Genomic DNA, 15,742 nt, shown 5'->3' on the forward strand with positions numbered 1-15,742 from the left:
ACACATAGACGGTGTTGTGATAGGGCTCATGTTGAGCAATAGGAAACATAATGTATATGATTGGCTTGTGCTTGGTTACACAATGTCTCTTTGTGAGGTAGGTCAACACGGCCATCACCTGGCCGGATCCACATGTAACCAGAGGAGTATTGACCTCCCCCCCGCAGTCTCACATGTCTAGGCTGTGTCCCAAATGGTGCCCTATTCCCTGGTCAAAAGTAGTGCACTATAAAGGGAATAGGGTGCCTCCTAGTTTATCTCTGGGGTGATGGATCTAATCCTCATACTGAAACACTACGTCGCTGATACTGACTGAAGATGTTCTCCGTTCCAGTGTTCAGAGCAGAAGACTCCAACACCCATCGTCATCTGACAGAGTTTGTGGGCCTGGATATTGAGTTGGCGTTCAACTACCACTACCATGAAGTGATCGAGTCCATCACCGACACCATGGTTCAGATCTTCAAAGGACTCCGAGACAAGTAAGCTGGGATTCACTTTGAACCCATATTTGCAAACAAAGTGAATTAGTATGGTTTAAACTTTCGATGGCCTATTTCAGGGCTGTAACTGAGCAAGTGGATGAGCCCCATATAAAGTAAATGTGTGCCTCCACCGCCATCTCCTGGTATGAAAGGGCATTGCATCTGTGCTGAGGGAGCAGGTGGTATTTGGGTAATCTCTCGTGGACATACTACTTAACCACAACGGGATGCGTGAGATAACGAGCAGCTTTCAATTTGGCGCTTTGGACAAATCCCGATTTCGCAGGTGTTAGCTTCTGTTGAATTTTGGAAGGGGAGGGGATATTTGGCTCATCGACTTGCCAGTAATTTACAAAGAGAGAGGGTGGAGTGCTTCGTTCCAGTTCCGATCCTCATTCGATCTCTTCTCTTAACACGTATGGACCCAGAACCTAATCGAGTATCTGACCAATTATGCAAGACTTTAGTTCTGGGTTAACCAAGATTAGTATTTCAGTGACCCAGTTCTGTGTGTTTTAAGGGAAGGTTTTCCTTTTAACAATAGAGGCACTTATCAACTTCTACTGTCCTCCAAGTGTTGCTGAATTACCTTTTTCACGTGTGTGTGTGTGTGTGTGTGGGCCAGGTTCCAGACAGAGATCCAGACGGTGGGGAAGCAGTACCCCAGCGAGCCATTCAAGTTCCTGGAGCCCACTCTTAGGCTGGAGTACTCGGAAGGCGTGGCCATGCTCCGGGAAGCCGGGGTGGAGATGGGAGACGAGGAGGACCTCAGGTCAGTAGCAGGTCAACATAAGACATTAAAAGGGGTCGGCAAGTAGCATAGCGGTTAAGCGCATTGGGCCAGTAACCAAATGGTTGCTGGTTCGAATCCCAGAGCCGACTAGGTGAAAAATCTGACAATGTGCCCTTAAGCAAGGCACTTAACCCTAATTGCTCCTGTAAATCGCTCTGGATAAGAGCATCTGCTTCATGACTAAAACGTGAAAAATAAAAACATGTAAAGAGCAAATTAAAGACTTTCTTTTTTTTCTCTACTGAAAATAACATTATTTTTTTTAAACGTTTTCCATAGCACTCCCAATGAGAAGTTGCTTGGTCGTCTGGTGAAAGAAAAGGCATGTTACGTTCAGTTTCTTTATCAACCGATTTTATATTATTCTAGATGGTACGTGCTGAGCATTTTAGGCTGCAAAGCAGACTAACTCATCTCTTTATCGCCTTTCTGTTAGTATGACACTGACTTCTACGTGCTGGACAAGTACCCCCTGGCAGTGAGGCCCTTCTACACCATGCCTGACCCCAACGACAAAGTATGCAAGTCACTAAACACAGGCATACACACACCACACTTCACCAGGTTGATCATGACACCATTGTGGCAGGACGTTGGCAGTGTTATACCAGAGGTGTAACTGACTTGACTGATGTTGCCTCCTCAGAAATACTCCAACTCCTACGACATGTTCATGAGAGGAGAGGAGATCCTCTCCGGCGCTCAGAGGATCCACGATGCCCAGCTGCTCACTGAGAGGGCCATGCACCACAACATTGGTAATTAAACAACACTGCCTTGTTATTCAGGGCAGCCATATTGGTCAATCAGTAACTCAAGCTTCTTTTCTTCTCTTAAGCGATTGCTAGAGAATCTGCATATTATTACTATGTTACGAATACACTGGTGGCTGGTGCTAATATGTCAAGTGGTGATGCTAGTATCAAATATTACAATGATTTGTGTTGCTGCAGACCTGGAGAAGATCAAGTCCTACATTGACTCCTTCCGATACGGAGCTCCCCCACATGGAGGTGGTGGCATTGGTAAGAAATAAAATACTGATTCTGAACCTTGGCCCGTACCCTCTCAATCTAATCTAAATATACTAATTGTAAATATACTCCATATGAAAGACATTGTAAATATATTCAATAAGAAATCCATTGTACATCTATTCTAAATATACTAATTGTAAATATACTCAGCATGAAAGATGTTGTCAAGGTATTCTAAATATACTCATTGTAAGTGCACTGTAATGCTGACATGTGAGTTGTTTCCCTCAGGACTTGAGAGAGTCTGCATGCTCTACCTGGGTCTTCACAACGTCCGCCAGACCTCCATGTTCCCCCGTGATCCCAAACGCCTGACCCCCTGAGCGGCCATCGATCGCCACTGGACACAGATGCAGGACATGGGGAAACCACATTTAATCTCCAACACACCAGACAGAGGAGACATTAGTGGCACAACACTGAAGTGCCACTGTGATTAACACGAGAATAATAGATAATCAAGCCAGGCAACTACGATTACCAGTATTCAGTTATAGAAAATGACACGGGAAGAAATAGATCCATAATATAAGGGATAAATAATTTGAAGACATTATAGAAGTGGAATATGATTTAGAGATGTAATAACTAAGGCTTAGCTCGAGTGCCTGTCTGTTTCTGCTGTCTTGCCAACTGCTTATGGACTTGTCATGCCGTGTTTGGCTTGACGATGATAATGGAGTAGGCAAAAGTACAAACAGTTTCCAGGCTTCCCTAGGCTCACCAATGGGGAAAATAAACCTGTGTTTTATGTCTAACACTTTTCTATAGGGTTTATCAACTTTGATACCAGTCTTTGTCAGAGTACAGAGGTATGACTAATAAATAGTCTTGGTCTGGTGACATAATTTTTAATTATTGCAGATGTTTTTAAAGTAATTGCAAGGGGGAAAAAGAATAAAAGAACTTCCAAAAGCTTATTTCGCTTTCCGTCTTTGCTCTCTTATTTCAAAAAGACAATCCTTAGTTTCGGGGGGCATACATCTGTATTGGGTTACTGGAGCCCCTCGGATATATGATATCTCAATCGCTCAAGGAGGAGCCACTAACCAGGTCATTGAAAACAATGGGGGGAAACAACCCCTATCATATTCTACACGTTCTTTGCTATGGGTAATGTGCTAAGGAGCTTGCTTTGTTCATCACTATAAGCCCTGTCACTTGAGAAACATTCATGTAGAAGTCTTTTGATTACCTTTCAGGAGGAATGCTGTCATGTTTGAAACATATTTCAGGGTTTGTTACATTTTGAAATTGGTGGACATGATGTGCTTTTTGTAAGGAAAAGGACCATAGTGAACTGGCACCTGAAAGGAATAGTGTATGAAATCAACTCAATGGAAGGACTCATTCTCAGTAGGCTCATAATTGGAAAAGTTCACACGCTAATAATCTGTAGAAGAGAACATGCCTTTTTCATTACTTCCCATCTCTATGCCATCCTGATTCAGTTGGGTTGAAAAAGTCCATGCAATAATTGCTTTCTCACACAAAAACTGCATGACAAACAGAACCTTCTGAGATATCATTGTCTTTAATTATTGGTTCTGATAATCAGAAATGTATATCAAGAAAAGTTAACTTTTCTACAGTTATCACATTTCCAATTGAGGAAAATGGAAGCGACGTTAGAATATACTGTAATTTGTTTTATAAACTGGGTGGTTCGAGCCCTGATTGGCTGACGGACATGGTGTATGCTAAAACATATTTTTACTGCTGTAATTACGTCGGTAACAAGTTTATAATAGAAATAAGGCACCTTGGTGGTTTATGATATATGGCCAACATACCACAGCTAAGGGCTCTGTCCAGGCACTCTGCGTTGCGTCACGCTAAGAACAGCCCTTAGCCGTGGTATATTGGCCATATACCACACCCCCTCTGGCCTTGTTGTTTAACTATAACACCACCAATGGATGCATACAAAGACAGTTTATTGTAGCCATTTTGACAATTAATTATGTTTTACATTCTTACAGTTTAAGGAAAAAGGCAACATAAGGACAAGAAATGTATTTTAAACATATGTAGGTCAAATCAAATGCAATTCAGACAATCATGTATGCATATTGCATTCATAACTTACCAAATCATCACATAACCAACATCCATTCTGGGAATAAGTAAATATATTATAAATATATAACAATCTTAACTGAAAGTTTGCAGCACTCTCATAGGGTTATGTTAATATAATTAAAAGACCAAAAAATAAGTATCATTTCCTGTCCTGTATGAGCAGCAACAGTTTGAGGTGAAAAAATAAAATATAAGTAGGATCTATCCACACTAGGTCATATGTCATCCTCCTGCCTTTAATCTGTGGAAGCCCCAACTAGTTGCAGGAGGAAAATGAAGATCTGGACAATGTCAACATAAAGTGAAAGTGCTCCAAAAACATACTCCTCTGGGCTGATGGAAAGCTTGCGGTTTCCGATAAGAAGCTGGGTGTTGTACGCTAAAAACTACAAAATAAAAATGGTTAATTTCATACATACAGGTTGGTTCAAGAGAAATTAAGAAAGTCACCATTCTAGTCCCTTTGATATACTGAGTCTTTTCAAGAAAAAACAAACTCACCAGGGTGTAAACGACAGCTCCAATTGCAGCATAGAGCATATGAAGCCATGGGACCTGTGAGTGGAAGAAAACACAGGACATTTTGTATGTATAGGCCTTCATTTCTCAGATTTGTGCAAATAGAGACAAAGTGCATTAAAATGTGAAAGATGCATGCATATTACTATTAAAGCAGTTCAACTTTTGACCAAACTGAGGCACTTACATATTTAAAGGATAGTACGATGGCTGTGATGATCCCAGTAACCAAGACTACGATGGCAAGAATACTGAAAAGTCCCCCACAAGATGTAAAATCCACCTGTCATAAGCATAGACATACAGTTGAAGTCAGAAGTTTACACACACCTTAGCCAAATACATTTAAACTCAGTTTTTCACAATTCCTGACATTTAATCCTAGTAAATATTCCCTGTCTTAGGTCAGTTAGGATCACCACTTTATTATAATAATGTGAAATGTCAGAATGATAGTAGAGTGATTTATTTCAGCTTTTATTTATTTTGTCACATTCCCAGTGGATCAGAAGTTTACATACACTCAATTAGTATTTGGTAGCATTGCCTTTAAATTGTTTAACTTGGGTCAAACGTTTCAGGTAGCCACAATAAGTTTGGTGAATTTTGGCCCATTCCTCCTGACAGAGCTGGTGTAACTGAATCCGGTTTGTAGGCCTCCTTGCTCGCACACGCTTTTTCAGTTCTTCCCACAAGTTTTCTATAGGATTGAGGTCAGGGCTTTGTAATGGCCACTCCAATACCTTGACTTTGTTGTCCTTAAGCCATTTTGCCACAACTTTGGAAGTATGCTTGGGGTCATTGTCCATTTGGAAGACCCATTTGCGACCAAGCTTTAACTTCCTGACTGATGTCTTGAGATGTTGCTTCAATATATCCACATGATTTTTCTCCCTCATGATGCCATCTATTTTGTGAAGTGCACCAATCCCTCCTGCAGCAAAGCACCCCCACGACATGATGCTGCCACCCCCCGTGCTTCACGGTTGGGATGGTGTTCTTTGGCTTGCAAGCCTCCCCCTTTTTCCTCCAAACATAACAATGGTCATTATGACCAAATAGTTCTATTTTTGTTTCATCAGACCAGAGGAAATTGCTCTAAGAAGTACGATCTTTGTCCCCATGTGCAGTTGCAAACTGTAGTCTGGCTTTTTTATGGCGATTTTGGAGCAGTGGCTTCTTCCTTGCTGAGCAGCCTTTCAGTTTGTCGATATAGGACTCGTTTTACTGTGGATATAGATACTTTGTACCTGTTTCCTCCAGCATCTTCACAAGGTCCTTTGCTGTTGTTCTGGGATTGATTTGCACTTTTCACACCAAAGTATGTTCATCTGTAGGAGACAGAACGCGTCTCCTTCCTGAGCGGTATGGCGGCTGCGTGGTCCCATGGTGTTTATACTTGTGTACTATTGTTTGTACAGATGAACGTGGTACCTTCAGGCGTTTGGAATTGCTCCCAAGGATGAATCAGACTTGTGGACGTCTACAATTTTTTCTGAGGTCTTGGCTGATTTCTTTTGATTTTCCCATGATGTCAAGCAAAGAGGCACTGAGTTTGAAGGTAGGCCTTGAAATACATCCACAGGTACACCTCCAATGATATCAATAAGCCTATCAGAAGCTTCTAAAGCCATGACATTTCCTGGAATCCAAGCTGTTTAAAAGGCACAGTCAACTTCTGACCCACTGGAATTGTGATACAGTGAATAATAAGTGAAATAATCTGTCTGTAAACAATTGTTGGAAAAATTACTTGTGTCATGCACAAAGGCGATGTCCTAACCGACTTGCCAAAACTAGTTTGTTAACAAGAAATTTGTGGAGTGGTTGAAAAACGAGTTTTAATGACTCCAACATAAGTGTATGTAAACTTCCGACTTCAACTGTACATGTTCTTCACAACATTGGTCAAACGACAATAATTAAGGTACACAAATGACCCAATAGTTGGAATGTTTCATAGGATGGCACATGAATGGGCATTTTTTAAATGTTATTTAAGTAGGCAAGTCAGTTAAGAACAAATTCTTATTTACAATGACAGCCTACCAGGGAACAGTGGGTTAACTGCCAGATCTTTACCTTGTCAGCTTGGAGATTCGATCCAGCAACCTTTCGGTTACCGGCCCAACGCTCTAACCACTAGGCTACCTGCCGCCCGAATAACCTCATATGAAAGGTCTACAAAAATTACCAACCATGGAATGTGCACAGTAAACCCAGGGAATCAATGTATGCTATTTATTTAGACAATCGATTACATAATTAGGAATTGCACAAGATCTTACCCAAAATGCCATGAATATTTAAAAGACAGTCGCCCATTGTAATCCTAGACAAAAGAGTCATTTGACACTGACAACAAAGACACTCTCACAAGCTAGATTCTGAAGAGGCAGTTTTTTATACACGTACCTTAGTTTGAAAGCAGAAGATGGTGACAATTATGCACACTATTGCTGTTATTCCAATGGTCAGAAACACTGCTTTTGTGTCATAGTAACTGCAAGAAATGCAAAGTAGATTGAGTCACAAAACAAACATTACTACTTCACCTTACATTAGTATTTCTAGTAGTATTATGTAAAAGAAAAGAAAAAAATATATGAAAATTCTAGAACAAACCTTGATATTGTTCCTGTCATGTAGGACATGGCCAGTGTCTATAATATGACATATAAAACAATACAATCATAACATATCTATACTGTAATGTAAAGTCAGCAAAAAAAGAAACGTCCTCTCACTGTCAACTGCGTTTATTTTCAGAAAACTGAACACGTGCAAATATTTGTATGAACAAAAGATTCAACAACTGATACATAAACTGAACAAGTTCCACAGACATGTGACTAACAGAAATGGAATAATGTGTCCCTGAACAAAGAAGGGTCAAAATCAAAAGTAACAGTCAGTATCTGGTGTGGCCACCAGCTGCATTAAGTACTGCAGTGCATCTCCTCCTCATGGACTGCACCAGATTTGCCCGTTCTTGCTGTGAGATGTTACCCCACTCTTCCACCAAGGCACCTGCAAGTTCCCAGACATTTCTGGGGGGAATGGCCCTAGCCCTCACCCTCCGATCCAACAGGTCCCAGAAGTGCTCAATGGGATTGAGATCCGGGCTCTTCGCTGGCCATGGCAGAACACTGACATTCCTGTCTTGCAGGAAATCATGCACAGAACGAGCAGTATGGCTGGTGGCATTGTCATGCTGGAGGGTCATGTCAGGATGAGCCTGCAGGAAGGGTACCACATGAGGGAGGAGGATGTCTTCCCTGTAACGCACAGCGTTGAGATTGCCTGCAATGACAACAAACTCAGTCCGATGATGCTGTGACACACGGCCCCAGACCATGACGGACCCTCCACCTCCAAATCAATCCCGGTCCAGAGTACAGGCCTCGGTGTAACGCTCATTCCTTCGACGATAAACACGAATCCGACCATCAACCCTGGTGAGACAAAACTGCGACTCGTCAGTGAAGAACACTTTTTGCCAGTCCTGTCTGGTCCACCAACAGTGGGTTTGTGCCCATAGGCAACGTTGTTGCCGATGATGTCTGGTAAGGACCTGCCTTACAACAGGCCTACAAGCCCTCAGTCCAGCCTCTCTCAGCCTTTTGCAGACAGTCTGAGCACAGATGGAGGGATTGAGCAATCCCGGTGTAACTCGGACAGTTGTTGTTGCCAAGCTGTACCTGTCCTGCAGGTGTGATGTTCAGATGTACCGATCCTGTGTAGGTGTTGCTGTGGTCTGCCACTGCGAGGACGATCAGCTGTCCGTCCTGTCTCCCTGTAGCGAAGTCTTAGGTATCTCACAGTACGGACATTGCAATTTATTGCCCTGGCCACATCTGCAGTCCTCATGCCTAAGACACGTTCACGCAGATGAGCAGGGACCCTGGGCATCTTTCTTTTTTGATGTTTTTCAGAGTCAGTAGAAAGGCCTCTTTAGTATCCTAAGTTTTCATAACTGTAACCTTAATTGCCTACCGTCTTTAAGCTGTTAGTGTCTTAACGACCGTTCCACAGGTGCATGTTCATTAATTGTTTATGGTTCATTGAACAAGCATGGGAAACAGTGTTTAAACCCTTTATAATGAAGATCTGTGAAGTTATTTGGATTTTTACGAATTATCTGTGAAAGATAGGGTCCTGAAAAAGGGGCATTTCTTTTTTTGCTGAGTTTAGTTCCATTATGTGTTAATACATGATATAGAGATTATTTTTTGCAAGCATTACTTACAAAAATGGCCAGCAGCACAAAGTTCCAAGGAAAGCGTCTCCTAAACAAAGATTATTAAGATCAAAAGATAAATATCATTATCTGATGTTTAACGGTGTATTGTTGTATCATAAAGAGGGCATGGATAATCTTACCTTGGCCCTTTGCAGCAGACAAGAATGCAGTAAGTGACAAAATAAACAGCGCTGGAAGAAAAACATGCCATTTGTATGATAGGTCAAAAATATTGCTCATGTTTTATTATAATATATAATTCAGAAATAATAAATGAGTAATACATGTAGTAAGGAACCTTAATGGAATATGAAGTACTTACAATGATGTCCAATACACGGCTGGGTTCCTAATGACAAACGCACGTACTTCCTCACTGTAAAATAGATCAAATGCTAAAACGTTAGCATTACACAAACAGAAAACTAAAACAGAAAAGAGCTCACATTGATATTACATGGTATGACAGAGATAATACAATGTTACACTGTTGACACTTACACAAATGTAAACACAGCCACAATTGATACAGTGACGATGAGCTGAGCAGCCAATATTAAGTACACCTGTTCCAACACAAAAAAAAGGTGAATTCTGTCATGATCACAGCCAGTATAAGCAGACTGAGTGATTAGGAACTCGATGTGTAAAAGGTATAAGATCTCATACTTTTCGGATGAATGCATGTCGAACAGAAATGCTTTCCCATGCTGTAGAATATGCAAATTCATCGTCTTCCACTGCATTAAAGAAATACATGAAGTCAATAATGACCAAGTAAAACTATTTTGACAAACTTCAGATATTAACAGTATATCTTTTTTATATTCTGTTACATAATAAGTAATATATTATACTGTACAGTCAATAGCTCCAGAACCTGGGTTGGAGGTGGGCATTCCTAGAGGAATGGAATAAGGCATCCCAGATGGAGGGTAGCCCAGAGGGTACCCTGCTTGTCCTGGGTATTGTGCTGAGGACTGAGCAGGGTATGGTCCATATGCTGGTGGGGGCTGTGGGTAGTTCCCATGCCGGGGCCTGGGGCCATGTAGTGCATCTTCATAGGCTGGAGGGAAATCCGACTTTGACATTATGACATGCGATATGGGCACCTTATAAGACAAGAGGGGGTAAGAGGGAAACATTATGCCACGTTCAAAACAACTGCGAACTTTCTCTGACTTCAGTGCGTTCAAGACAACTAGGGGGGAAAAAGAGCTCAGACCAAGGGTGGAAATCCCGGGGGGGGACACGACCCCCCCCATCCTGGGAAAAATATGATTTGTCCCCCCCAATATATCACTGAAACATAACTATGTAATTTAAATAATATTAATAATAAGCAATGAAAGCAATTGTGCTGATTATAGACACTTAATAGCGCGTTTTTAAGTTTCAAAAGATTGCGACCCCCCCCTCCCTTTGCCTCACAATGGTTTGATCCACTGCCAGTTCCTTAGTTGGCAAGGTAACAGAGGGGTCGTGTCTACTGTCTGAAAGGCACTCAATGAACGTAACTGACGTAAGGTTAATCCAGTCAATCGCGCACACACACTAGCTGAATATGCAGAGCTAGCACGCAAATATTAACTATTAAGCTAGCTAGTACCTATTCCATTTATGTGGCGTCGTCAAAGATGGAATCTTTGCTATCGTCCATTTATTCCAAGATCAGCATGCAGATGATGTAAGTTAGTGCTTCAAAGTCCCTGTGTTAGCGATAAACTGAAGTCCAAACTGAACAGAACTACACTCTCTTCTACCATTGTCTTAAATATATTTAATGGTCTTGTTGCAAAAGCTAAATTGTCGCAAGGGAACTTTTATTTCTTTCTTTTATTTCACCTTTATTTAACCCGGGTAGCAAAGATTATAGCAAACACCACTGAAACTGAATTGGTGCTCGCTAGCTTTGCAAATTCAGCTATTGTTGGAAGCCAGCCAATATGAAACAAACTATTAAAATTACATAAGGTTGCAGCATATGTTGTGTAAATGGTGAACTCATACAGCTGTCAACTCTTGTCATTTTAATCCGTTTCACATTTGCTAGCTACCTTTTAGATCGAAGCCCAAATAGAATGATAGAAGATGATAGAAGCCCATCTCCTACTGTAAATAACCTACACACTGTGTGTGTGTGTGTAGCCAGCCAGCCAGCCAGGTAGAAAAATGGTAGAAAAATAAAAGACGGACATCAGAGTATTTTTCAATACACCAAAACGCATAGTAAGAACCCTAGTAGCCTAATATCTCAAAGACTAGTTGATAAAATGTTCATACGAAAGAAATGAAATTCTAATGGAAATGTTTCACAATGATGTCATTAGGCAGAGCAGGCAACAGATGGCACACAGACAGCAGAGTTGGGGACAGATATGCAGGGACAGACTGGCAGAGACAGGGAGTCTCAGGTAAGTTTGTTGAGTCTTTGTTTGGCAACATTATGAAAGGTTCTCCATTTTTTGGACTTGTAAAATAGGAACATAATTGGAAAATGCCATGGATACCCCCACTCTCAACTTAAACTGGTGACTGAACTAAGATTTGTTAAAGGCAATGGTATTGCTGTTGTGATTAGTTGTGTAGTTTTGGGTACCGGTAGTTAGGAGTATGGCAAACACCTTATTTCTTTGGTTCCTCAATATACATTTACCATATTACAATGTAGGCTATGTGTTACAGCACTACTTTTGGTGTCCCCCTCAGGAACTGCTCTTGAGAAAATTTCATGTAATTGTCCCCTCCAAAGTTGATATCAGATTTTCGCCCCTGGCTCAGACTGGGAAAAATCGTTTTGAACGGTGGTGATCCGACTCGGAAAGATTTGACCTTGTTTTTTTTCAGAGTTCACAGTTGTCTTGAAAGCACCATTAGACCATGCCAATGACATCACCATTTTTCGTCCCACAACGCTATATATCCATTTTCGGAAATGTTGGTCAATTAGCTTTAGTTGTTTAAATAAATAATGAAAGCGATGTGTGTTTTCTCACTATCTAATCATGACATGACGTTCAATGACATATAGCCTATGTGCTGTATTTGTTAAGAATCTATCACTTGATGGGTTCATTTCTCAGAGACCAATAATCATGTTTTTTTTGCTAAACGCTATATGTCCGCCTCACTCAGAGAAATAGGTAGTAGCCTCCTGCTAGATTTTGCACAGTCCAATGTAACAAATAACGACTTTTTTTAAATAAAGAACTGTACAGGTGATACATTTGTGACATCAATATTAAAAAAATATGTTTTGAATATTGTATACAGTAATATCTGTATGTAAAACATTTACATTTGAGCCAATTAGCAGATGCTCTCCCAGAGCGACGAACAGTAAGTGCATTCATCTTAAGATAGCTAGGTAAAACAACCACACATCACAGTCCAATGTACAGGATAAGAACATTCCATTCCAGCTAAACTATGGATAGGCCTATATTGTGCAAAAAACACATGTTCATACACATCTAAAATGTATGAATGAAAAATCTGAAAACAGTAATATTTTACATACACATGAAGGTACCCATAAGCAATAATTTCTGATGAAAAAAACACAAATGTTACATTTTTCGGGATATTGCGTTTTGGAAATACACTAAGACTAGCAGGGTATTTAAGGTTTAACATATACAGTCTCAGTAACTTCAGATAGGGACTCCTGCATGATTCAGATGACATGTTTGATGTTAATGATGACATCACATTTACCACAAATACCCAGCAGACCACACTGTCTGGCTTGACAAGCCTTCTAGCATCAACTGCATAAAGGCGTATAACAACATAATAATCGTACAAAATGTGAGTACAAAATAGCCATCCAGATTGTTATAACAAAGTCTGAATTCAATGTCATGTCACGTAGTTTCGACGAAAACTTAGCAAAAACATAAAGACGCATGTATACTCACCAAGTGGATTCTGATGAGATATCGATCTGCTATGTAAAACACCTAACGGTTAAATGGTTTGATCATTTAGCTTGGTCAAGTCTGGGACACTGTTCCTGTGTCGCCTACATTACACGGAGTTGTAATGAGATCTTTACCCAACATGCCCCCTGCGGATGCATTCTAAATTTGTAAGAAAAAAAGTGTGTTTTGTTCCAAATTAACAATTATTTAAGTTTTAAGGCCTGTCATTAAAACCATTATTTATTCACATTTATTAAGACATTATTTTGAGGTCATTACCTGGAGAAATGATTTTAATACCTATCCGAATAACGCAGGATTACTAGATACATTCCAATAGGCACGACCAAATAGCAACATTTCCGCTGAAGTTACACTGTAACAATGTGTCAACAATGTTTCATAGTTCGATACAATATTAGTTACATGTCATACTAGTAGGCGTCACTAGGTGTCGCTGTTTGGAAACAAAGTGCGACACAGGCCCAATTCCCTTCCCTAGTTCCTACTCTCATGTTTATATATTTGAAAGGAAAACAACGTACACATCATGGCCAAAGTTCCACTATCTTCTATTAACTGGTAGTCTTGTAAACATCACAATATGTATTGCATCCAAATCGTTTCAGATACTTGCTGCAGAATGTGGAAATAACAATAGTGACCGAAAAGTGATTGGGCCCATAATCACCCAACACCGCTAGTCTCCAAAACCAGACCCGAAGCGTTTTAAAATTGTGGGAACGCGGATGTCTAGACTAGAGATCTTTGTGTTTAGTTGTCAGTTTCTTTACTTGTTTGTAGCCTCTTGACTTGTCGTGTGTAAACTGTATGTGTTATCAATATTAAATTAATATAACTGACTAGAAACTCCATTCAGACTTGGTTATATGGTTCGCAATGACATGGACAACACATGAAAACGCCTATAAGGACACGCCTGACGCCTAACCCGATATTTCAGAATGTATAGGTTAGGGTTATGTTTAAGGGTTTGGTTAAGGTAAGGGTCCGTTTTAGGTTTTTGCTAGTCGGTTTAAGCGCCAGCTGTGTCCTAATGGTGCTTTCACGGCAACTGGGAAAAACGGGGTCAAATCATGACGTCAGTGATTTTCAGGTCAGAGCTCTATAAAGAGTTCCGGACTTGAATTCAGAGTTTGATAACCGTTGAGAAGATTTTTCCCAGTCGGAGCTCGTTTTTTTCCCCCGAGTTCCCAGTTGTCGTGAACGCACTGAATTTGGAAGTCAGAGTTTCTCAGTTCCGAGCTCCCCGTTGTTGTGAACGCGGCAATAGTCTCTCCCACAACACACTGGAGGAGGAGGAGGAGGACAAATGTAGGCTACACGTGTGTCGTGAACAACATTAGCGTGAGCAGCAATAGTGGAATCGGCGGTCTTCTTCAAAATAAAAGTCCCAAATTGAAACCACCTCAAACGGATACAAATAGTGAAAACATCCCACAATTGGACTAGATAATGCTGAACACGGTTTGAATGGTGTTATATACATTCAACAAAATATAATTATTAGTTAATTTGATAACAAACAACAAAAAATCTGTTTCAAACTGTATTTAAATATTGTATTCTTCGTTTTTATTAAAATGTTTGACATTCAATTGCATTGTTAGAAGCTAGTGGCATAAGAATTTCACTGTGCCGCTATAATACTTGCTAAACTGTGTGCGTGACCAATAAACTTTGATTTTGATTTGTGGATGTATTTTAATTCAGAATTGCATTGGGGGCACAGCCTATCCTATGGATTATGCACAGTGCTCGACTTGGACTGAAATACACGGAGTTTACAAAATACCTGCTCTTTCCATGACATAGATAGACTGACCAGGTGAATCCAGGTAAAAGCTATGATCCTTTATTGATGTCACTTGTCAAATCCACTTCAATCAGTGTCGATGAAGGAGCGGAGACAGGTTAAAGAAGGATTTTTAAGCCTTGAGACAATTGAGCCATGGATTGTGTGCCATTCAGAGGGTGAATGGGCAAGACAAAATATTGAAGTGCCCTTGAACTGGGTATGGTAGTAGGTAGCAGTTGAACATTTGAAGTGCTGGTACTCAGCTCACCATCAAGCACTGATTGTGCAACTATGAAATTAGGTGTCAACCTACTCAGTGACACCCACAGAACACAACTATGTAGAGTTTACACAATTATTAGCGTCTACATAGTTGTGTTCTGTGGGTGTCACTGAGTAGGCTGATACCTCCATTTCATAGGTGCATAATCCATATTTTAGGCTGTACAGTGCAATATGAATGTCCAAAACACAATAGACTGACTGGGATTGTAATGGGTGCGTGCTGGTGGCAGGGAAGTCAGGCGCAGGAGAGTGAACTTGGTATAAACGGAGCAGTTTAATAAATGCTAAAAAAATAACTCAGAAAACCAATATATACAAAAATAATATAAAAGGGTACAAAACCCGTCGCACACCAGACCATGACTTGCACAAAACATACAACAAACAATCACCAACAAAGACATGAGGGGAAACAGAGGGTTAAATACACAACATGTAATTGATGGGATTGAAACCAGGTGTGATGGAAGACAAGACAAAACCAATTGAAAATGAAAAATGGATCAGCGATGGCTAGAAGGTCGGTGACGTCGAGCTAAGATGCTAATATTTGGGT

The 15,742-nt window shown here is 40.5% G+C and overlaps 2 protein-coding genes across 5 annotated transcripts in view; one reads left to right on the forward strand and one right to left on the reverse strand.

Moving 5' to 3' along the window:
- The window catches only part of dars1 (aspartyl-tRNA synthetase 1), a 31,652-nt gene extending 28,417 nt beyond the window's left edge, over positions 1–3,235 (forward strand). The window contains exons 12-18 of the mRNA NM_001140539.1: positions 335–482; positions 1,111–1,257; positions 1,558–1,600; positions 1,715–1,795; positions 1,925–2,036; positions 2,232–2,303; positions 2,547–3,235. Coding sequence (NP_001134011.1) covers positions 335–482; positions 1,111–1,257; positions 1,558–1,600; positions 1,715–1,795; positions 1,925–2,036; positions 2,232–2,303; positions 2,547–2,638 — 695 coding nt within the window. The 3' untranslated portion in view covers positions 2,639–3,235. The remainder of the gene's footprint in view (positions 1–334; positions 483–1,110; positions 1,258–1,557; positions 1,601–1,714; positions 1,796–1,924; positions 2,037–2,231; positions 2,304–2,546) is intronic.
- A 600-nt stretch (positions 3,236–3,835) lies between these two features.
- tmbi1 (Transmembrane BAX inhibitor motif-containing protein 1) lies at positions 3,836–13,484 on the reverse strand. 4 transcript variants are annotated; one of them, XM_045707221.1, is made up of 12 exons: positions 13,362–13,484; positions 10,040–10,271; positions 9,829–9,899; positions 9,661–9,725; positions 9,482–9,535; positions 9,300–9,350; positions 9,166–9,205; positions 7,542–7,579; positions 7,332–7,419; positions 5,104–5,199; positions 4,899–4,952; positions 3,836–4,783 (listed from the first exon to the last, which is right to left on the reverse strand). In XM_045707221.1, the coding sequence occupies exons 2-12, from the start codon at positions 10,248–10,250 to the stop codon at positions 4,634–4,636; spliced, it is 918 nt and encodes a 305-aa protein (XP_045563177.1). In that variant the 5' UTR covers positions 10,251–10,271; positions 13,362–13,484; the 3' UTR covers positions 3,836–4,633. The 4 variants fall into 4 exon arrangements, with proteins under 4 accessions (XP_045563177.1, XP_014028410.2, XP_014028409.2 ...); XM_014172935.2 differs by having other exon boundaries at positions 10,022–10,271; XM_014172934.2 differs by lacking the exon at positions 13,362–13,484 and adding an exon at positions 13,080–13,201 and having other exon boundaries at positions 10,022–10,271.
- Positions 13,485–15,742: the final 2,258 nt, after the last annotated feature.

This window comes from Salmo salar, chromosome ssa25 (genome assembly GCF_905237065.1).
Source record: "Salmo salar chromosome ssa25, Ssal_v3.1, whole genome shotgun sequence".
NCBI classification, from domain to species: Eukaryota; Metazoa; Chordata; class Actinopteri; order Salmoniformes; family Salmonidae; genus Salmo; species Salmo salar.

Excerpts from the sequence above, each read along its gene's own strand:
- tmbi1 (XM_014172935.2), bottom strand. The coding sequence starts at position 10,250 with ATGTCAAAGTCGGATTTCCCTCCAGCCTATGAAGATGCACTACATGGC. Across the intron at positions 9,351-9,481 it reads GCCGTGTATTGGACATCATT|CGCTGTTTATTTTGTCACTT; the intron begins GTAAGTACTTCA and ends TTTTTCTTCCAG. Across the intron at positions 4,784-4,898 it reads GAGCTGTCGTTTACACCCTG|TTTTTAGCGTACAACACCCA; the intron begins GTGAGTTTGTTT and ends TTTATTTTGTAG.